We start from the raw sequence: 14,984 nt of genomic DNA, 5'->3' as shown, positions 1-14,984 counted from the left end.
TTTCACCTAGATACACCAACTGGCCAGTGGATAACACTTTGCCACGCTTGTATTCTTGCCTTCTCCCTCTCCCCGTGTGTATGTGTGTGTGTGCATGCATACATGTTACAGTGTAAGCTAAACACCCTGTAGAATGTCTCATAGTCTAGACTTGTCTGGCTACTTTCTCATGATTAAATTCAGGTTAAAAATATTTGGGGGGCGCCTGGGTGGCTCAGTGGGTTAAAGCCTCTGCCTTCACCTCAGGTCATGATCCCAGGGTCCTGGGATCGAGTCCCACATCAGGGTCTCTGCTCAGCAGCGAGCCTGCTTCCCTTCCTCTCTCTCTGCCTGCCTCTCTGCCTACCTGTGATCTCTGTCTATCAAATTAAATAAAATCTTTAAAAAAAAAAAAAGTTTGGTAAGTGGGGTGCCTGGGTGGCTCAGTGGGTTAAGCCTCTGCCTTTGGCTCGGGTCATGATCCCAGGATCCTGGGATTGAGCCCCGCATGAGCTCTCTGCTCAGCGGGGAGCCTGCTTCCCCCTCTCTCTCTGTCTGCCTCTCTGCCTGCTTGTGATCTCTCTCTCTCTGTCAAATATATAAATAAAAAATCTTTAAAAAAAAGTGTTTGGTAAGAATACTAACTAGGTGATGTGTTCGTCCCACTCTACCACAACCAGATCCACATAATGCACTCTGTGCCATTATCAGTGACCCAAACTTTGATTACTTGGTTAAGGAGGTGTACTTCAGATATTTTCTTTATAAAAGTACCTTTACCCTTCATAATTCATAAGTAACCTGTGGAATACTTCAAAATCCTGTGCATATCTTATTCATCAACAACTTTTTATCTTGTGGTATTAGAGACACTGATGAATCTTGCATGCATCAGTTCCTCATGGGTGATTGTAAATTGGTAACTTTTTATAAATCTTTCAATAATTATTTGTCACCATTATTCTGTAGAGAAGAGCTTTTTCTCCTTACCACCATTGTCTCAACTATTCTCCAAAAGTTTTTAATAGTAATATCAATAAATTATTTTTGAAAGTTGCTTTCAACTTAATCTGCCTCTTTTTAAGATTTTATTTATTTATTTGTCAGACAGAGAGAGGGAGAGAGAACACAAGCAGGGGGAGTAGCAGGCTGAGGGAAAAGCAGGCTCCCCGCTGAGCAAGAAGCTGGATATGGGACTTGATCCCAGAACCCTGGGATCGTGACCTGAGTCAAAGGCAGATGCTTAACGGACTGAGCCACCCAGGCATTCCTAAACCTAAGTTTCTTTCAAGTAATTTAAGATATTTATCCTTCATATGAGGAATAAGGACTAAGATGGGAGTTATGGCTTTGGGATCTTTATCAGGTTAATGCTGAAAATCACAAATTAATGTCTTTTCTTACTTCCAAACACAGATTTGGGGCTGAAATTTGGGTTGAAATCACTGACAAAAATAAAATCTGTACACACATTTTATAGTAAATCAAGAAGAGTTAAACAGAGATGAAGAATGAGATAGTCTGAAGACAGTGTTGTAAAATCCTCACTAAGAACTGAGACTTCCGTTCACAGATGTGTATATTTACAAGCAACTTTAAAATGTCAATTTGAAGTATACTGTTAAGGTGAAGTAGAAATTTACACACTAGAATTTTTACTAGAGATTCTTATAATATCCTTATGTTCAATCTGGATGTGACAAGTGTGAGGCAGAGGGAAATTTATCAGCTTGCTAAACAGAAAACTAGAGTAAAAGTGGGAATCTTGATTCTAACCCAAAAACTTATTTTCAAGATCACAACACTAGCCTAGCTGACATAATGGAGAAAGAACCAAAAATTGCAAAAATGGAAAAAAAGAGGTTACTTATTAGCATTATTTTCCCCTGAGAGAGTTTTATTTTCTGAATTGCAACATTAGATGATATTTATATCTATTAATCATTCTAGATTGTTATGTAAGAATTTAAAAAGGAAGAGAATTTTATACGTTACCTTATGTGAAACTGATTGTATCTATCATCACCAGATGGTTTTTTAATAGCTACCGCTAACTTCTTCCATCCTTCTTGAGGATCAATAAAATCTGACAGCTTCCTAATTAGTCCAAGATTGAGGCAGCGCACATATGTTGAAGATGTTATGGGTTTGTTCATCTTCTATTCCTAAAATACGGAAAATTCTCATTAAAATTTTATGGTAGTTTTAGGGATGACATCTGTAAGCTTATAAATCACATTTTGCTACAATATGTGAAATGTCGGCAACTGATTACACCATAATAAAGGAACAGTCCAAAGTCAACTAATTGATATTCTTTTTTTTTTTTTTAAATTTATTTGACAGAGATCACAAGTAGGCAGAGAGGCAGGCGGCGGGGGCGGGGGGGGCAGCGGGGAGGGCAGGGAGCAGGCTTTCCGCTGAGCAGGGAGCCCGATGTGGGGCTCCATCCCAGGACCCTGAGACCATGACCCAAGCTGAAGGCAGAGGCTTTAACCCACTGAGCCACCCAGGCGCCCCAACTAATTGATATTCTATGAAGAAATTAAAATTGTGGTTTATTTGTCTAATTGTCCTCTGGTCTTACTTTTTTTCTCCACCTATAATTATCCATGACAAATTGAAGAATTATTTTTCTGACATTTCTGAAGTACAACTTACACAAAGAAGTGAAAAATTCACTTTTTCAGAAAATTCAGAAGATATTCAGGAATCAATTCTATTCATAAAATATTTATTTTTCAATTAAAATATTTTTCTCAATCAGTATTTATTTAAACATTCGCCAACACTCTTTGGTAGAAGTAAAAAAAAATGAAATAACTAAAAGATATGGTAAATAACTAACTTTTCCTATCACTTTGAGTCCAACAAAACTGTCTGATAATAATTCATTCCCTACTAAGCCAAACCCTGTGGTTTACCACCTTAATTACACTCTAGAGAAAACCTTGATTTCCTCAGTCCCCTCTTTCTTTTGCCACTCCACCCTGGAAAGTGAGAGCCAGGGATACATTTCACAATTCTACTTGTACACAGGCACTGCTGAACATAAGTATAGAGAATTAGATAGCTGAGCAGAACGGTATGAACACAAATTTATGGAGACCCTCTTTCCATGCAGCCTTCAACACTGCTGTGAATCCTGTTGCCTTTGCTCATTGTCCTTAGTGACTATTTCATGCCTTTCCCTCTCTCCATGTGGTTTTATTTGACCTCCATGCCTCTCATTCTCAGCAAGTGGCAACTTTTCGTCTAATTAATCAAGACAGGGATTCAGATACTCTTCTGTCAATTATTCTCCTTATTCCCTCTGTACTTTTATCTTTAAAATGTAACATAATTAATCTTTGGAGTAAAGGATATATTTATGTGGTACAAAATTCAAAAGCTATAAGAGTAAAAAACCAAAACGTCACCCTGTATCATAGGCTTCCATATTTGTATCCTCTTCCCTTTAGCCTTCTTTGACCACCACATCTAAGTAGGTCTATCTGCCTTCAACCCAATTATCTTTCATCACTGCACAATGTAATTGTAATCATATATTTATTTGTTTGTTTATTATCTGCTTCCCCCTTTAGACTGTAAGCTCCGTGACTCCATTTCATTTGTTAATAGATAACTACTGATTAGGGACTTGTACATATTACTGGTAAGAGTTAAGAATGAATGAATTTGTTGTCGAGTACCATACTAGGTGATTCATATATTTCACCTAGTCCTTAAATTGATGAAGGCAATTTTATCATCTTTACTTCACAAAGACAGTAAATGAGAGTTGGACTTGAACTCATATCTGACTCCAAAATTCATTCCATAGGTCCCTACTTGTATAACTCAATGCACTGTTCAAGTCACTCTCTTTTCTATAAAAACAAGACATTTCCTTTCATTTATTCATATATTCAATGTATGTCAGGCTCTGTACTAAGTGATGAGAACTACAGAAAGGAGAAAAAAATCTTTATTTTCAAGCTTCTCAGTCCAGCAGAGGATACGAATAATTACAGTGAGTGATAAATGTTCCAAGTGGTGTGTGCAGGGTGTGGAGGCCCAGACAAGCATTGAGTGAAGGCAGTCTGAAGAAAACATATCAAAAAAAAAAAAAATCAAGACATATCTGGGTGGGGAGAGAGATTGGAAGGATGAGTGAAAAGGAATGAGGATCAACCTAAAAGGAAATTCCAGGCAGTAGGAATAGCACGGAGAACATTGATTAGGCCCAGGCAAGGAGTCTGATCTCTGTCTGTCAAATAAATAATAAATAAATAAATACTTTTTTTAAAAAAAAATATTTTATTTATTTACTTAACAGAGAGAGACAGAGAGATCACAAGTAGGCAGAGAGGCAGGCAGAGAGAGGGGGAAGGAGGCTCCCTGCTGAGCAGAGAGCCCGATGTGGGGCTCTATCCTAGGACCCTGAGATCATGATCTGAGCTGAAGGCAGAGATTTAACCCACTGAGCCACCCAGGTGCCCCAATAAATAAATAAATCTTAAAAAAAAAATAAAGTACTGATGAACCATGGAGGTAAGAAGAAAACTAGGACAATAGCATATCAGAGATTTCTAGAAAGGGGGATAGGTTGGTATATAAGACCCAGAGAGGTCCAATAAACACTGATAGGTGTGTTAGATTTGGAAAGTGGGTGACTTAAGAAAAGTTTTAATGGCTCAGTGAGTGAATGGTAAAAATGCATTTTCTAAGAAATATGGCTTTGAGGGGAAGCGGGGGAAGGCATAAATTCTCAAATTTGGTCTCGATAACCTTTACACTATTAAAAATTTCTGTAGAATCCAAAGAGCTTTTGTTTATGTTGGTTATATCTACAAATAATTACCTTATTAGAAATTGACACTGAAAAATTTAAAAATTACTTATTCGTTAACTGATTAAAAATAAGGAATATACTACATGTTAGCATACATAATATATTTTGATAAAAATAACTACATTCTCCAAAATAAAAAGAAGAGTGACATTATTTTATAGTTTTGCTAATCTCTTTAATATTCAGCTTAATTGAAGACAGCTGGATTCTCATATCTGTTTTTGCATTTACTTTGCTGCATTATACTGATTTGGTTGACACATATGAAGAAAATCCATAGAGCTGGAAATGGAATTTTAATACTCTTTTCACAAAGTAGTAGATACTTCTCTTTGACACTATAGTGAAACTTGATACAATAATTTCCTAACAGCTGCAATGTGAAATCTGAAACCGTATCAATGAACTTTGTTTCATTAAAATCCATTGTACTCTGGATGAATCTTTTACCCATAAGTGATTTTGACTCTATGAATCTCTTGAAAGAGACTTGGGGGCCCCAACCACGCCCTTAAAACTCCTGGTTTAGGATTTGTTTTTTGTTTTTTGTTTTTAAAGATTTAATTTATTTATTTGACAGACCGAGATCACAGGTAGGCAGAGAGGCAGGCAGAGAGAGGGAGGGGGAAGCAGGCTCCCCACTGAGCAGAGAGCCCCATGCAGGGCTTGATCCCAGGACCCTGAAATCATGACCCCAGCAGAAGGCAGAGGCCCAACCCACTGAGCCACCCAGGCGCCCCTAGGATTTGTTTTAAGAGTTAAGCTTGGTTGAGGATACAAAAGGGATAGTGAACAGAGTATATGTAAAGACATCAGCCCTGAACTGAAGGAAAATTTTTCTTCCAAATCTAGAAAGAGGGGTTTGGATACAGACATATTTGAAGGGAGAGGGAGAACTCCCACACAAGGTTATTTTCTTGGTGAAGCAGGAGGTGAGGTCACCTAGTGCTAGGTAAAAGAACTGCCCAATCACCTTGAGGGTCACTGGGCAGATGCCTATGATTTCTTCAAGCTCAATGCAAAAGGCACTGTTGGCTTTCCCTGAGAGTCATATCTTTTGCTCCAAACTGTCACCAGTCATTCTTCTAGTATAACAATTATCATATTTTATTGTTTATGTGTCTGCCTTCTCTTTTAGATGGTGTGTTCTCCTAAGCAGAGACCCAACCAAACTGGGCTTTAGCAACTACTTATAATATTGTGTTGAGTGAGAGAAAGACTTTTTTTTTAAATTAAGAAATTATATCTGCCTATAGACTTTGCAGTGGCTCCGTTCACATTATTTTTCTTTATTTACTCAGATTTCTCTCCATTTTAAGAAGTACAATGTGATTGACAAAACTAGTAGAAGGAGGACTGCTTGGTAATCCTAAAGGCTACAACTAAATTACAGGAAATTGAGAATAAAAAGTCTGTCTTAGGACCAGGAATAAATTCAGTAGCTTTCCTATACACAGATTTCTAGCAGAGGTGATGGCACAGGGCTACCAAAAAAAAAAAAAAAAAAAAAGGAAAGCCTCTGACAATTCTTCTCTCTCTGTATGTCTGTAAGTTCTAAATCTCAGAATTTAAAATTTTACTTTAAACACACATTCATATATCACCACACACACATCTAGAAGAATATGCAGTAAAACATTAACTGTGATTATCTCTTGATGGTGATTTTTATGCGAGTTTTGTTTTCACTTGCTTTTCTGCATTTTCAATAAAAAAAATAAATTACTGTAGAGAAAAAATGAAAAAGTATCACTTCTTTCAAAGTGTTCAGGACACTGGGAGATGGAGAAGAGAAGTGAGTTGGGAGAATTGGAGGGGGAGACTAACCATGAGAGACTGTGGACTCTGAGAAATGAACTGAGGGTTTTGGAGGGGAGCAGTGGGGGGGTGAGCCTGGTGGTGGGTATTATGGAGGGCACGTATTGCATGGAGCACTGGGTGTGGTGCATAAACAATGAATTTCGGAACACTGAAAATAAAATAAAATAAAACTAAATTAAAAAAATTAGTGTGCTTAGGATTAATATAAGTAGAAAAAGATATATTGCTTACAAATAAATAAATAAATATCTTCGTGACTTTTCTCACACCATTAATTCTCATGGTGACCATTCATATTTTCAAATAAGACAACTCAGACAAGAACAAAGATAAGATGATAATCGAGAAATATACTAAAACAAATGTTTCCTTGTGGAAATCAATACCTCTTACTCATATGGATGTTCTCAAAAAGACAAATTACTGTGCCCCAAATAGGAAATAAAAGATTTTTGTCAAATGAATTAATGAAATTTTAAGACTGATTCATTAGCACTCTGATCAGAGGAAGAGAGTATAGAGGGGAGGAAGAAGTTGCATGGGCGTGGGTTCTAATGAAGCTCTTCCACCAACCAATTATGACCAGACTTAATAACTGAATTTCCTTGGATCTTATTTTTTTAATCTGAAAAACAGAAATGATAATACCTAAGACTTGCTGTAAGATTTTAAACCAACAAATGCAAAGTGCCTATCACTTATTAGGTGATTTTAAAAAATGTTGGCATAATTATTTTATGGCAGAGTTATTCTTATATAACACTTTTTTTAAAAGAAAAGAAATGTGCAGATTTGTATGAAAGCTCAGTTTTCAGAATAGTGGTAAGGGGCTACTGACAGAGCAGAAATAAGAGGTCTGAGAATATAGTTAAGCTTTTCAGGTAGCAGCAATCTTATTTTATTAAGCACAGCATTTTTTATATATTTATAACCTCCCTAAAATACATTATGCACTCCCATGCTTTCTTAAGTGAAATATGCTAGATAACCATTAGTCTTTATTTCTGGACAACTCAGTACCAGCATCATGGGCAAAAGCTGGTGACACTTCTGGACCTATTAAATTATACAGGGCTGCCCTTTTCAAACTAGGATATGTGTTGGTATGCTGTATATTAAAAATAATACATAATTCTCAAGCACGGATTTAATTCACTCTAAGTAATTTAAAATGCTTTGGAATATACACATGTGTGTGTGTGTGTGTATATATATATATATATTTTTTTTAAGATTTTATTTATTTGACAGAGAGAGACACAGTGTGAGAGGGAACACAAGCAGAGGGAGTGGGAGAGGGAGAAGCAGGCTTCCCGTGGAGCAGGGAGCCCAATGTGGGGCTCAACCCCAGGACCCTGGGATCAGGACCTGAGCGGAAGGCATGTGCTTAATGACTGAGCCACCCAGGTGCCCTTGCTTTGGATATATTAAAAATATATATAATGTTTGGATGTATTAAAAACATAAAAACATTGTTTTTCAATATTCTGAAATATTGAATATTGAAATAGATCAAATATTTACTGAGTGTCTACTTTGTGCTGGATATTGATTCAAGTTCCTGGAGACAAAGCATTAGGAAAATAAGGAAAAAATAACCAAACTCATAGAACTTACATTCTAATAGACGAAGCCGGGCAATAAGCAAATAAACTTTATACTAGGCTAGATGGTTCCAAATAGAGTGGACAAAAATAAACAGAGGAGTTTCACTTTAAAACAGGGTAGTCAGGGGCACCTGGGTGGCTCAGTTGGTTAAAGCCTCTGCCTTCGGCTCAGGTTATGATCCCATGATCAAGCCCCACATCAGGCTCTCTGCTCCGCAAACAGCCTGTTTCCTCCTCTCTGCCTGCCTCTCTGCCTACTTGGGATCTCTGTCTGTCAAATAAATAAATAAAAATCTTAACAAACAAACAAACAAACAGGGTAGTCAGAGAAAGCCTCAGTGTGAAGGTGCACTGTGACTAAGGGTCTCAAGAATTGGAAAGTCAGACACTGGGATATCCGTGGGAGAAGTTTTCGGTAAAAGAAATACTAAAAACATAAAAGTCTTTAAGTGGGCTCACTGAGAACAGCAGGGGACAGTAAGTCAGGAGAGGAAGGAGCAGGAAAGTGGCAGATTAGATGAGACCGGTAAGGCACCAGGTCTCCTAAAGCTTTATAGCTTTTGTATTGACTTTGTGTATCCTCTGAGTGAGAAGACGGTGGAGGCTTCAAGAATAGGAGAGATATGCTCTATACTCAGGTCTTAAAAAAGACACCGCGGCTGCTGCTGGGAGTAAAGGATACTAGACTAAGCAGAGAAACAGGAAGAGACCAACTAGCAGAGGACACCAACGATCCAGGCGGGAGGTGCTGGTGGCTTGGACCAGAGTGGTAGCAGGGAAGGGGCAGTCCCAGGATGCTGGACAGTTTCCCAAGAAGAGCAAACAGAATCCCAGGTGCAGAAATGAAGGGTGAGGAGGCTGCGCCAAGGTTTCTGGCCTGAACGTTTCTCGACATTTACTTGGATGGAGAAGACTGTGGATGGAGCAGGTCTGGCCCGCAAGATCAGGAGCTTGCCCTGGAGAGGTAGAGGTAGAAAGCAAACTTCAAATGAACGTTCAGCATGAGAGCACAAAAGAAATAGGAACTTCCTAACAGATCTTTTCCAGGATTACCCCAGACAGGTAAAAGGCAGACCTGAATATTCTCTCCTCTTAGGGCTCCTTGGGCAGACAGGTTTTTCGGGCAGTAATAGAGCTCCTGGTTCCCAGATGGGCTCTCCCTTTCTCAGGGTCTGCTTTTTATCCCCCTGTTTTCTCTCCTGCTTCAGGCAGTCGGGTAATACTTTCCCCATCTGACAATGTACTTATCTGATCCTTACACCCCTCTCCACTTTCTAATTTCCTGGAAACGTGGAAGCCAGAGTGACAAGCTAGGCAGAATCTTGAGGAGGCCCAGAACGCCTTCCACGCGACGAGCATCTCTGCCCAGAGCTGACCTTACTTCCTGGTTCTCAGGAAAAGAAATTCATTTTGCAAACCGGTTCCCGCAGCTCACCCCCTCGGAGTTGCGAAACCTGACGCGAGGTGGGACTGAGCCACAGAAGGACTTGGAGCCGCCTCTCCAAGCCCCGGCTTCCTCCTCAGGTCGGATGAACTGATCCTCGGGAACCCACCCAACCTACCCTGGAGCAAACTGTGCCACACACCCTACTTCCTCTCTAACTTTTCTCATTTTGAAGACAGAAGGCGGTTTTTCTTCCGAAATCGTCCTTCAACAACCCTGGGGCACACGGATGGAGACCGGAGCGCAGACCGCGGAAGACCTGTGAAGAAGACGCGCATGGCGGGAATTCCTTACCTGCCCAGTACCTGGGCGCCAGGGCGGCCGGGGCACCGCCCCGCTCAGCCGGCTGCGGAAGAACCCCGGCTAGCGAGAGCACGGGGACGGGGTGGCCCAAAATATTAGTCCCCGCCCCAGTCCCCGCCCCGTACCTCCTCTGTACGCCGCCAGGCGGCTCTGCAGCGGGAGAAATTCCAGGTCTCGCGTAAAGCTCTTCTTTAAGTGGGAGCCTGCCCCTTTAAATACGCCGCTGTCGGAGACCAAGTAATTTAGGACTTCCGGACATGCGCGCAGCGTTGTGCCCAGGAATTCCTTAACTTGGACGCGAGGTAGACCCATAGAGCTTCTTGCAAGATGTGGGGCTTTGTGCGGGGCAATGACGAGATTAGCATTGGGACCCCCGACTTTTTGCCCGAAAGAGGGAGGCGACATGAGCAAGTATCAGCGTTGGGGCAGGCGGGGGCTGTGGAGGGATAAGCAGGTGGAGACACTGGCTGTTCTCGGGGTACTTTTGATGCGCCAGAAGGCAACGCCGTCAGAGACTAGTTCTGCGAATTGGTGGCGGAAAGCAAATAGGAGTGACTGCAGTTGAACGTTGGCATTTGAAGGAAGAGCATGAGGGGGAAAGCGCTACCTGCTGCCTTTCTAACAGCAGAAATCTGCAGAATCTGCCCTCAGTCAACAATTCCCCAACCTTGGGTCAGCCAAACCACCCACTCCTCTCCGCCCCGCACCCTCGTCAAGAAGTCTGCTGTCTAGGAATACTGCCTATTTGTGTTAAACTCGACGTGGGCTTCTAGCCTCCCTCCAGCTCAGTTCCACTCTTTTACTAAGATGCTCAGTTGTAATTCCCTGATTGTTACGTTCTTCCCAAGGCGTTCTAGCTAACCCAGTAGCTTAGAAGGTCTTTATAGCTTCTTCCTTCTACTGAGGAAAGAGTACATCATTATTCTTTACTAGGACAGTCCTAAAACTGCTCTCGATGACATTGCTTTCCAACTCTTGGACTTCTTCATCACATTGATCTGCTCAGTGCCGTCATTCATCTTACTGAAACGTCTTTTTGGACTGTGTCGTTTTTCTACTCAAACACCTCCAGTAGCTATATGTTGACCCCTCGACGCATTCCAAGTTCTTGGTTGGGCATTCACTGTCTGGCAGTTTGGTTCTAATCCTAGCTGTATTTTCCAGAACTGTACTACAAAACTTTTCCTCCGATTGTTTATGTATCTGGGCTGTTTAGTTGTCCCTAACACATTGCATATTTTGTTTGTATGTACCTATGATATGCCTCTACCTTATTTCTATGTCTTGAATTGTTTGGAGGACTTAAATGGTCCCTTGTATTATGCTTTCTCTGGTTATCGTAGGTGAAAGTGATCCCTTCTTTCTTCCCTTTTACTCTTACAGCTCTTATTTTGTACTAGTTGTTTCATTTATTCAACAGTCAGTATTGATTGCTTGCTTACTATGTGCTTGACACTGTTCTAAATGTGAGATTATCAGTGAGTTACGCAGACAAGGTACTTGCTCCCATAGAGCTAACTTCTAGTTGGGAAAGATATACCATAAATAATAAAGTTATTAGATAGAAATACTGTGCAGAAAATTCATTAGGGTTTGAGGGAAGAGATTGTCCTGTTGGTTCCTTTATATCCGTCAGGGACAACCTCTCAGAGTTGTGACTGAGGAATGACTAATCAGCGGGAACAGTTAACGCAAGGAATTGAAGAAGGCCATTGTAGTTAGAGTATAGTGAGTAATGGAGAAAGGGTGCAAGATAAATTTGGAGAACAGATAGAGTCCAGAATCTTAGAGGTCTCTGGAAGCCAGGGTAAGTAATTTAGATTTCATTATCAATATGATTAGAGGTCTTAAGGAGGGTTGTGATATGATTTAACTTACCTTTCAAATTATCGTTCTGGCCATGTGGAGAATAGACAATAGTGGACTAGTTAAGTAGAGGCAGATTCGAGACCTTCACAATATGTAAGAATTTCTAAGATGGGAGTGCTAAATGATGGAAGGACAGCAAGAGTAATCAGAGAGCCAGATGCTTAAAGTTGATGTAATTTTTGGTGTTGAGAAAGTCAAGGTTATGACCAAGATGAATTAAAAGTGACTTGAAGTGGAGATCAAGGAACAGAGGGACTGTGGTGTTAAACAGATGATGCATATGGATGGACATGGAAGTCATGCTGGATGGGAGGACATTGAGGGAGTTGTTAAAATCATCTGTGAATGAAGAGGAGTCTGGGGACGAAGAGAGGATGATAGCAGATGCTAAAGCCTGATCGCATGAACTTCAAAGGAATTGGGATTTGGGGGAGGTAGAGGAGTGAGAAATGGTTTGCAGAAGTGGCAAACAGAAAATATTTACTTCCTCCAGGTCCTAAGATAAGTAGGTGTGAAAGGAAAAATAGCCTTCACTTGAGAGGACTAGAGAAGCAGCAGCATGGGGAAATAGCTAGGTTTCAGTTATGGCAAGAAACTGAGGAGGCTGTGCAGGAAATTAAAGGAACAGAGGAAAATAAATATATCCTTATGTAGTCTAGGAAATTAGGATATAGAGACTTTGCTGTGTTTTCCATGTGACACGATGCATGGGGCGCTTTACTAAATTGGTTCAGATTAGTAGAATACATTTTAGAAATGGGATGAAGGTCCAGAAGATGATGAGTTACCTAGAGAGGTCGTTAGTATGTGAATAGCATGTGGTCCCTGGGCATTTTATCTTTGATATAGCACTATCTGCTATGGTAACTGTGGGCTGTGTGAAGAGTGAATAAAGGCTCTTTCAGAGGATTATTCTCTTACCTACTGCTTAAGATTTGTGAAGTGTTCTTCTCTCTGATGCCAGTAGCATGGTTGGAATTTTCCTGTGGGTCAACATCAAAAGTTTGTATCTGTAAAAGTCTGGAACTGGGTTTTCAAGAAAGTTTAAGGCTCAGGATTAATTTAAGTGTGTTTTGAAGCATAATCAAATTGCAAGCTGGTTTTTAGAACTTCATTTATCTATCAATTTGGACTATTTCTTCCTGTCTTCTAGTCCTTTCTCTCATCTCTAACCCCTAATATATAAACCTCTAGCCACAGATTCTCTGGAATTAGCTGGAAATTTTCGGGGATGGGATTTAGACAAATAGCCTTAAGTCCTATGTTCTGGTCTTTTCTTTGTGGGCCAACAGGTGGTATTTTTAAAGTAAACTTGAAACTGATCCATTTCAATCCCGGATAATAGATGGAAGCTTGGAGTGGGTGAAGAATGAAGTTGCAAATCATCAGTTATAACAGAAAAGATTACCTGTTAATTCATCTTGGTATAAAAGGGTGAAAATACACATGACATATAGAAATAAATTGCTAATGCCTTTTGAGGGGACTCAGGATTGAAAGGGAGAAAGAAAAATCCTACAAGTATATTTCTTTTTTGTTATCCATAACTTCTTTCTGGTAACTGACTGCCTCTTTGTTTCTTTTGTAGGCATTGTTATTTAAGAATGGAAGAGGATACAGATTTTAGGATCAGGTTTAGTTCCTTGCGTTTCATTACTGATCATGTTGGATTTCATGGCACTATAAAAAGCTCACCAAGTGACTTTGTTGTTATAGAGATTGATGAACAGGGACAGTTAGTTAATAAGGCCACCAATGAGCTGATTAGTAAAGTACAACCTGAGCCAAATAATTTTGCCAAAAAAACAAAACTTGATTTTCAAAATTTATCCTTTAAAGGGGGAAGGAACCAAGAAGTCAATACTTTCACTGGGTGCTTTGATGATAACCAGAATGGTCAATCTCCTTCAGAAAAGGAAGATACTATCAGTGATGGAACTTCCAAAAGTGAAGAAGAACAACTTGACGTTTTAGGCAACTTGTTAGATGAAAAAACTAATGAATTACTGAATCACTTTGCCTGTGATATAAAAGAGAAGTGGAATTCTAAAACTGAGCTAATTGGATTATCTCCTGAATTCTCATTGGGCAGAATCCTTGACAAAAACCAGAGGGCTATTTTGCATAGTGCTGTTAGGCAGAAATTCCCCTTTTTAATAACTGTTGGTAAAAACAGTGAGATTGTTGTAAAACCAAATCTTGAGTTTAAGGAACTTTGTCACTTGGTATCTGAAGAAGAAGCGTTGGACTTTTTTAAATATTTGGATGCAAAGAAAGCAAATTCCAAATTTACCTTTAAACCTGATACAAACAAAGACCACAGAAAAGCAGTCCATCATTTTGTCAACAAAAAGTTTGGAAACCTTGTAGAAACCAAATCTTTCCCTGAACTCAGTTACAGTACTGGTAGTCCAAATGTAGTGATTACAGTAAGATTTCGGGAAAAAACACACAAGCACAGGAAGAGGTCTCTTTTTGAATGCCGGGATCAAAAAGTTATATATACAGGTAATGTAATAAATCATTTTCTTTGATAAAGTTAGTTAAATTTGTGTGAAAGATGAATTATTTCAAATGAGTTAAATAGACTTAACCAGAGGGTTGTCGGAAAAAATATTTGGGTCTGGTTTTTAGTGGAAGATAAAGCCTTTTAAATTACACTAATTTTAAGATTTAACCTTATTGATCAAAGTGTGGTTAACACAGATGCTTATAATTAACATAGTCAGAAATGTACAAGGTTGAAGGAGTTATTTTGTGTTTAATAAGTTTTATTGGAGATAAATCTTGATTTCATATTTTAGAAGTTATTTTAATTAAAATTAAATACTCAGATAAGTAGAATATGTCTGCTGTGCTTGGGAAAGTGAAGAGAACACCTTGTTATCTAAACAAATGAACTTTACCACGCAAGGCAGAGAACCTCCTTTCAAGGAGCTCCTTCTTTGTCACTCTTTTAGGAAGGAGGTTCTCAAGCTTTAACATGCATTAAAAATCACAAAAAGGGCTTGTTAAACAGATTTCTGAGCTGTATTCTCAGAGTTTCTGGTTTACAAGGTTTGGGGCAGGGTTTTCAGAAATGCCCAGGTGATACTTTTTCTACTCGGTCCGGGGACCACATTTTGAA

The 14,984-nt window shown here is 39.5% G+C and overlaps 2 protein-coding genes across 3 annotated transcripts in view; one reads left to right on the top strand and one right to left on the bottom strand.

Moving 5' to 3' along the window:
• IRAK4 (interleukin 1 receptor associated kinase 4) overlaps positions 1–10,053 on the bottom strand; it is a 28,461-nt gene extending 18,408 nt beyond the window's left edge. The window contains exons 1-3 of one of the 2 annotated variants that reach the window (XM_080810916.1): positions 9,980–10,041; positions 9,141–9,197; positions 1,975–2,144 (exon numbers count right to left, since the gene is read on the bottom strand). In XM_080810916.1, coding sequence (XP_080667042.1) covers positions 1,975–2,135 — 161 coding nt within the window. In that variant the 5' untranslated portion in view covers positions 2,136–2,144; positions 9,141–9,197; positions 9,980–10,041. Of the gene's footprint in view, positions 1–1,974; positions 2,145–9,140; positions 9,198–9,979 lie in introns of both variants that reach the window. The other variant, XM_080810915.1, reaches the window with a different exon arrangement.
• Positions 10,054–10,246: 193 nt separating this feature from the next.
• The window catches only part of PUS7L (pseudouridine synthase 7 like), a 28,785-nt gene continuing 24,047 nt past the window's right edge, over positions 10,247–14,984 (top strand). The window contains exons 1-2 of the mRNA XM_080812247.1: positions 10,247–10,290; positions 13,446–14,365. Coding sequence (XP_080668373.1) covers positions 13,462–14,365 — 904 coding nt within the window. The 5' untranslated portion in view covers positions 10,247–10,290; positions 13,446–13,461. The remainder of the gene's footprint in view (positions 10,291–13,445; positions 14,366–14,984) is intronic.

This window comes from Martes martes (genome assembly GCF_963455335.1).
Source record: "Martes martes genome assembly, chromosome: 8".
Taxonomy (NCBI): Eukaryota; Metazoa; Chordata; class Mammalia; order Carnivora; family Mustelidae; genus Martes; species Martes martes.
The sequence above is the reverse complement of the archived record's forward strand: the minus strand, read 5'-3'. Positions and strand labels throughout refer to the sequence as shown.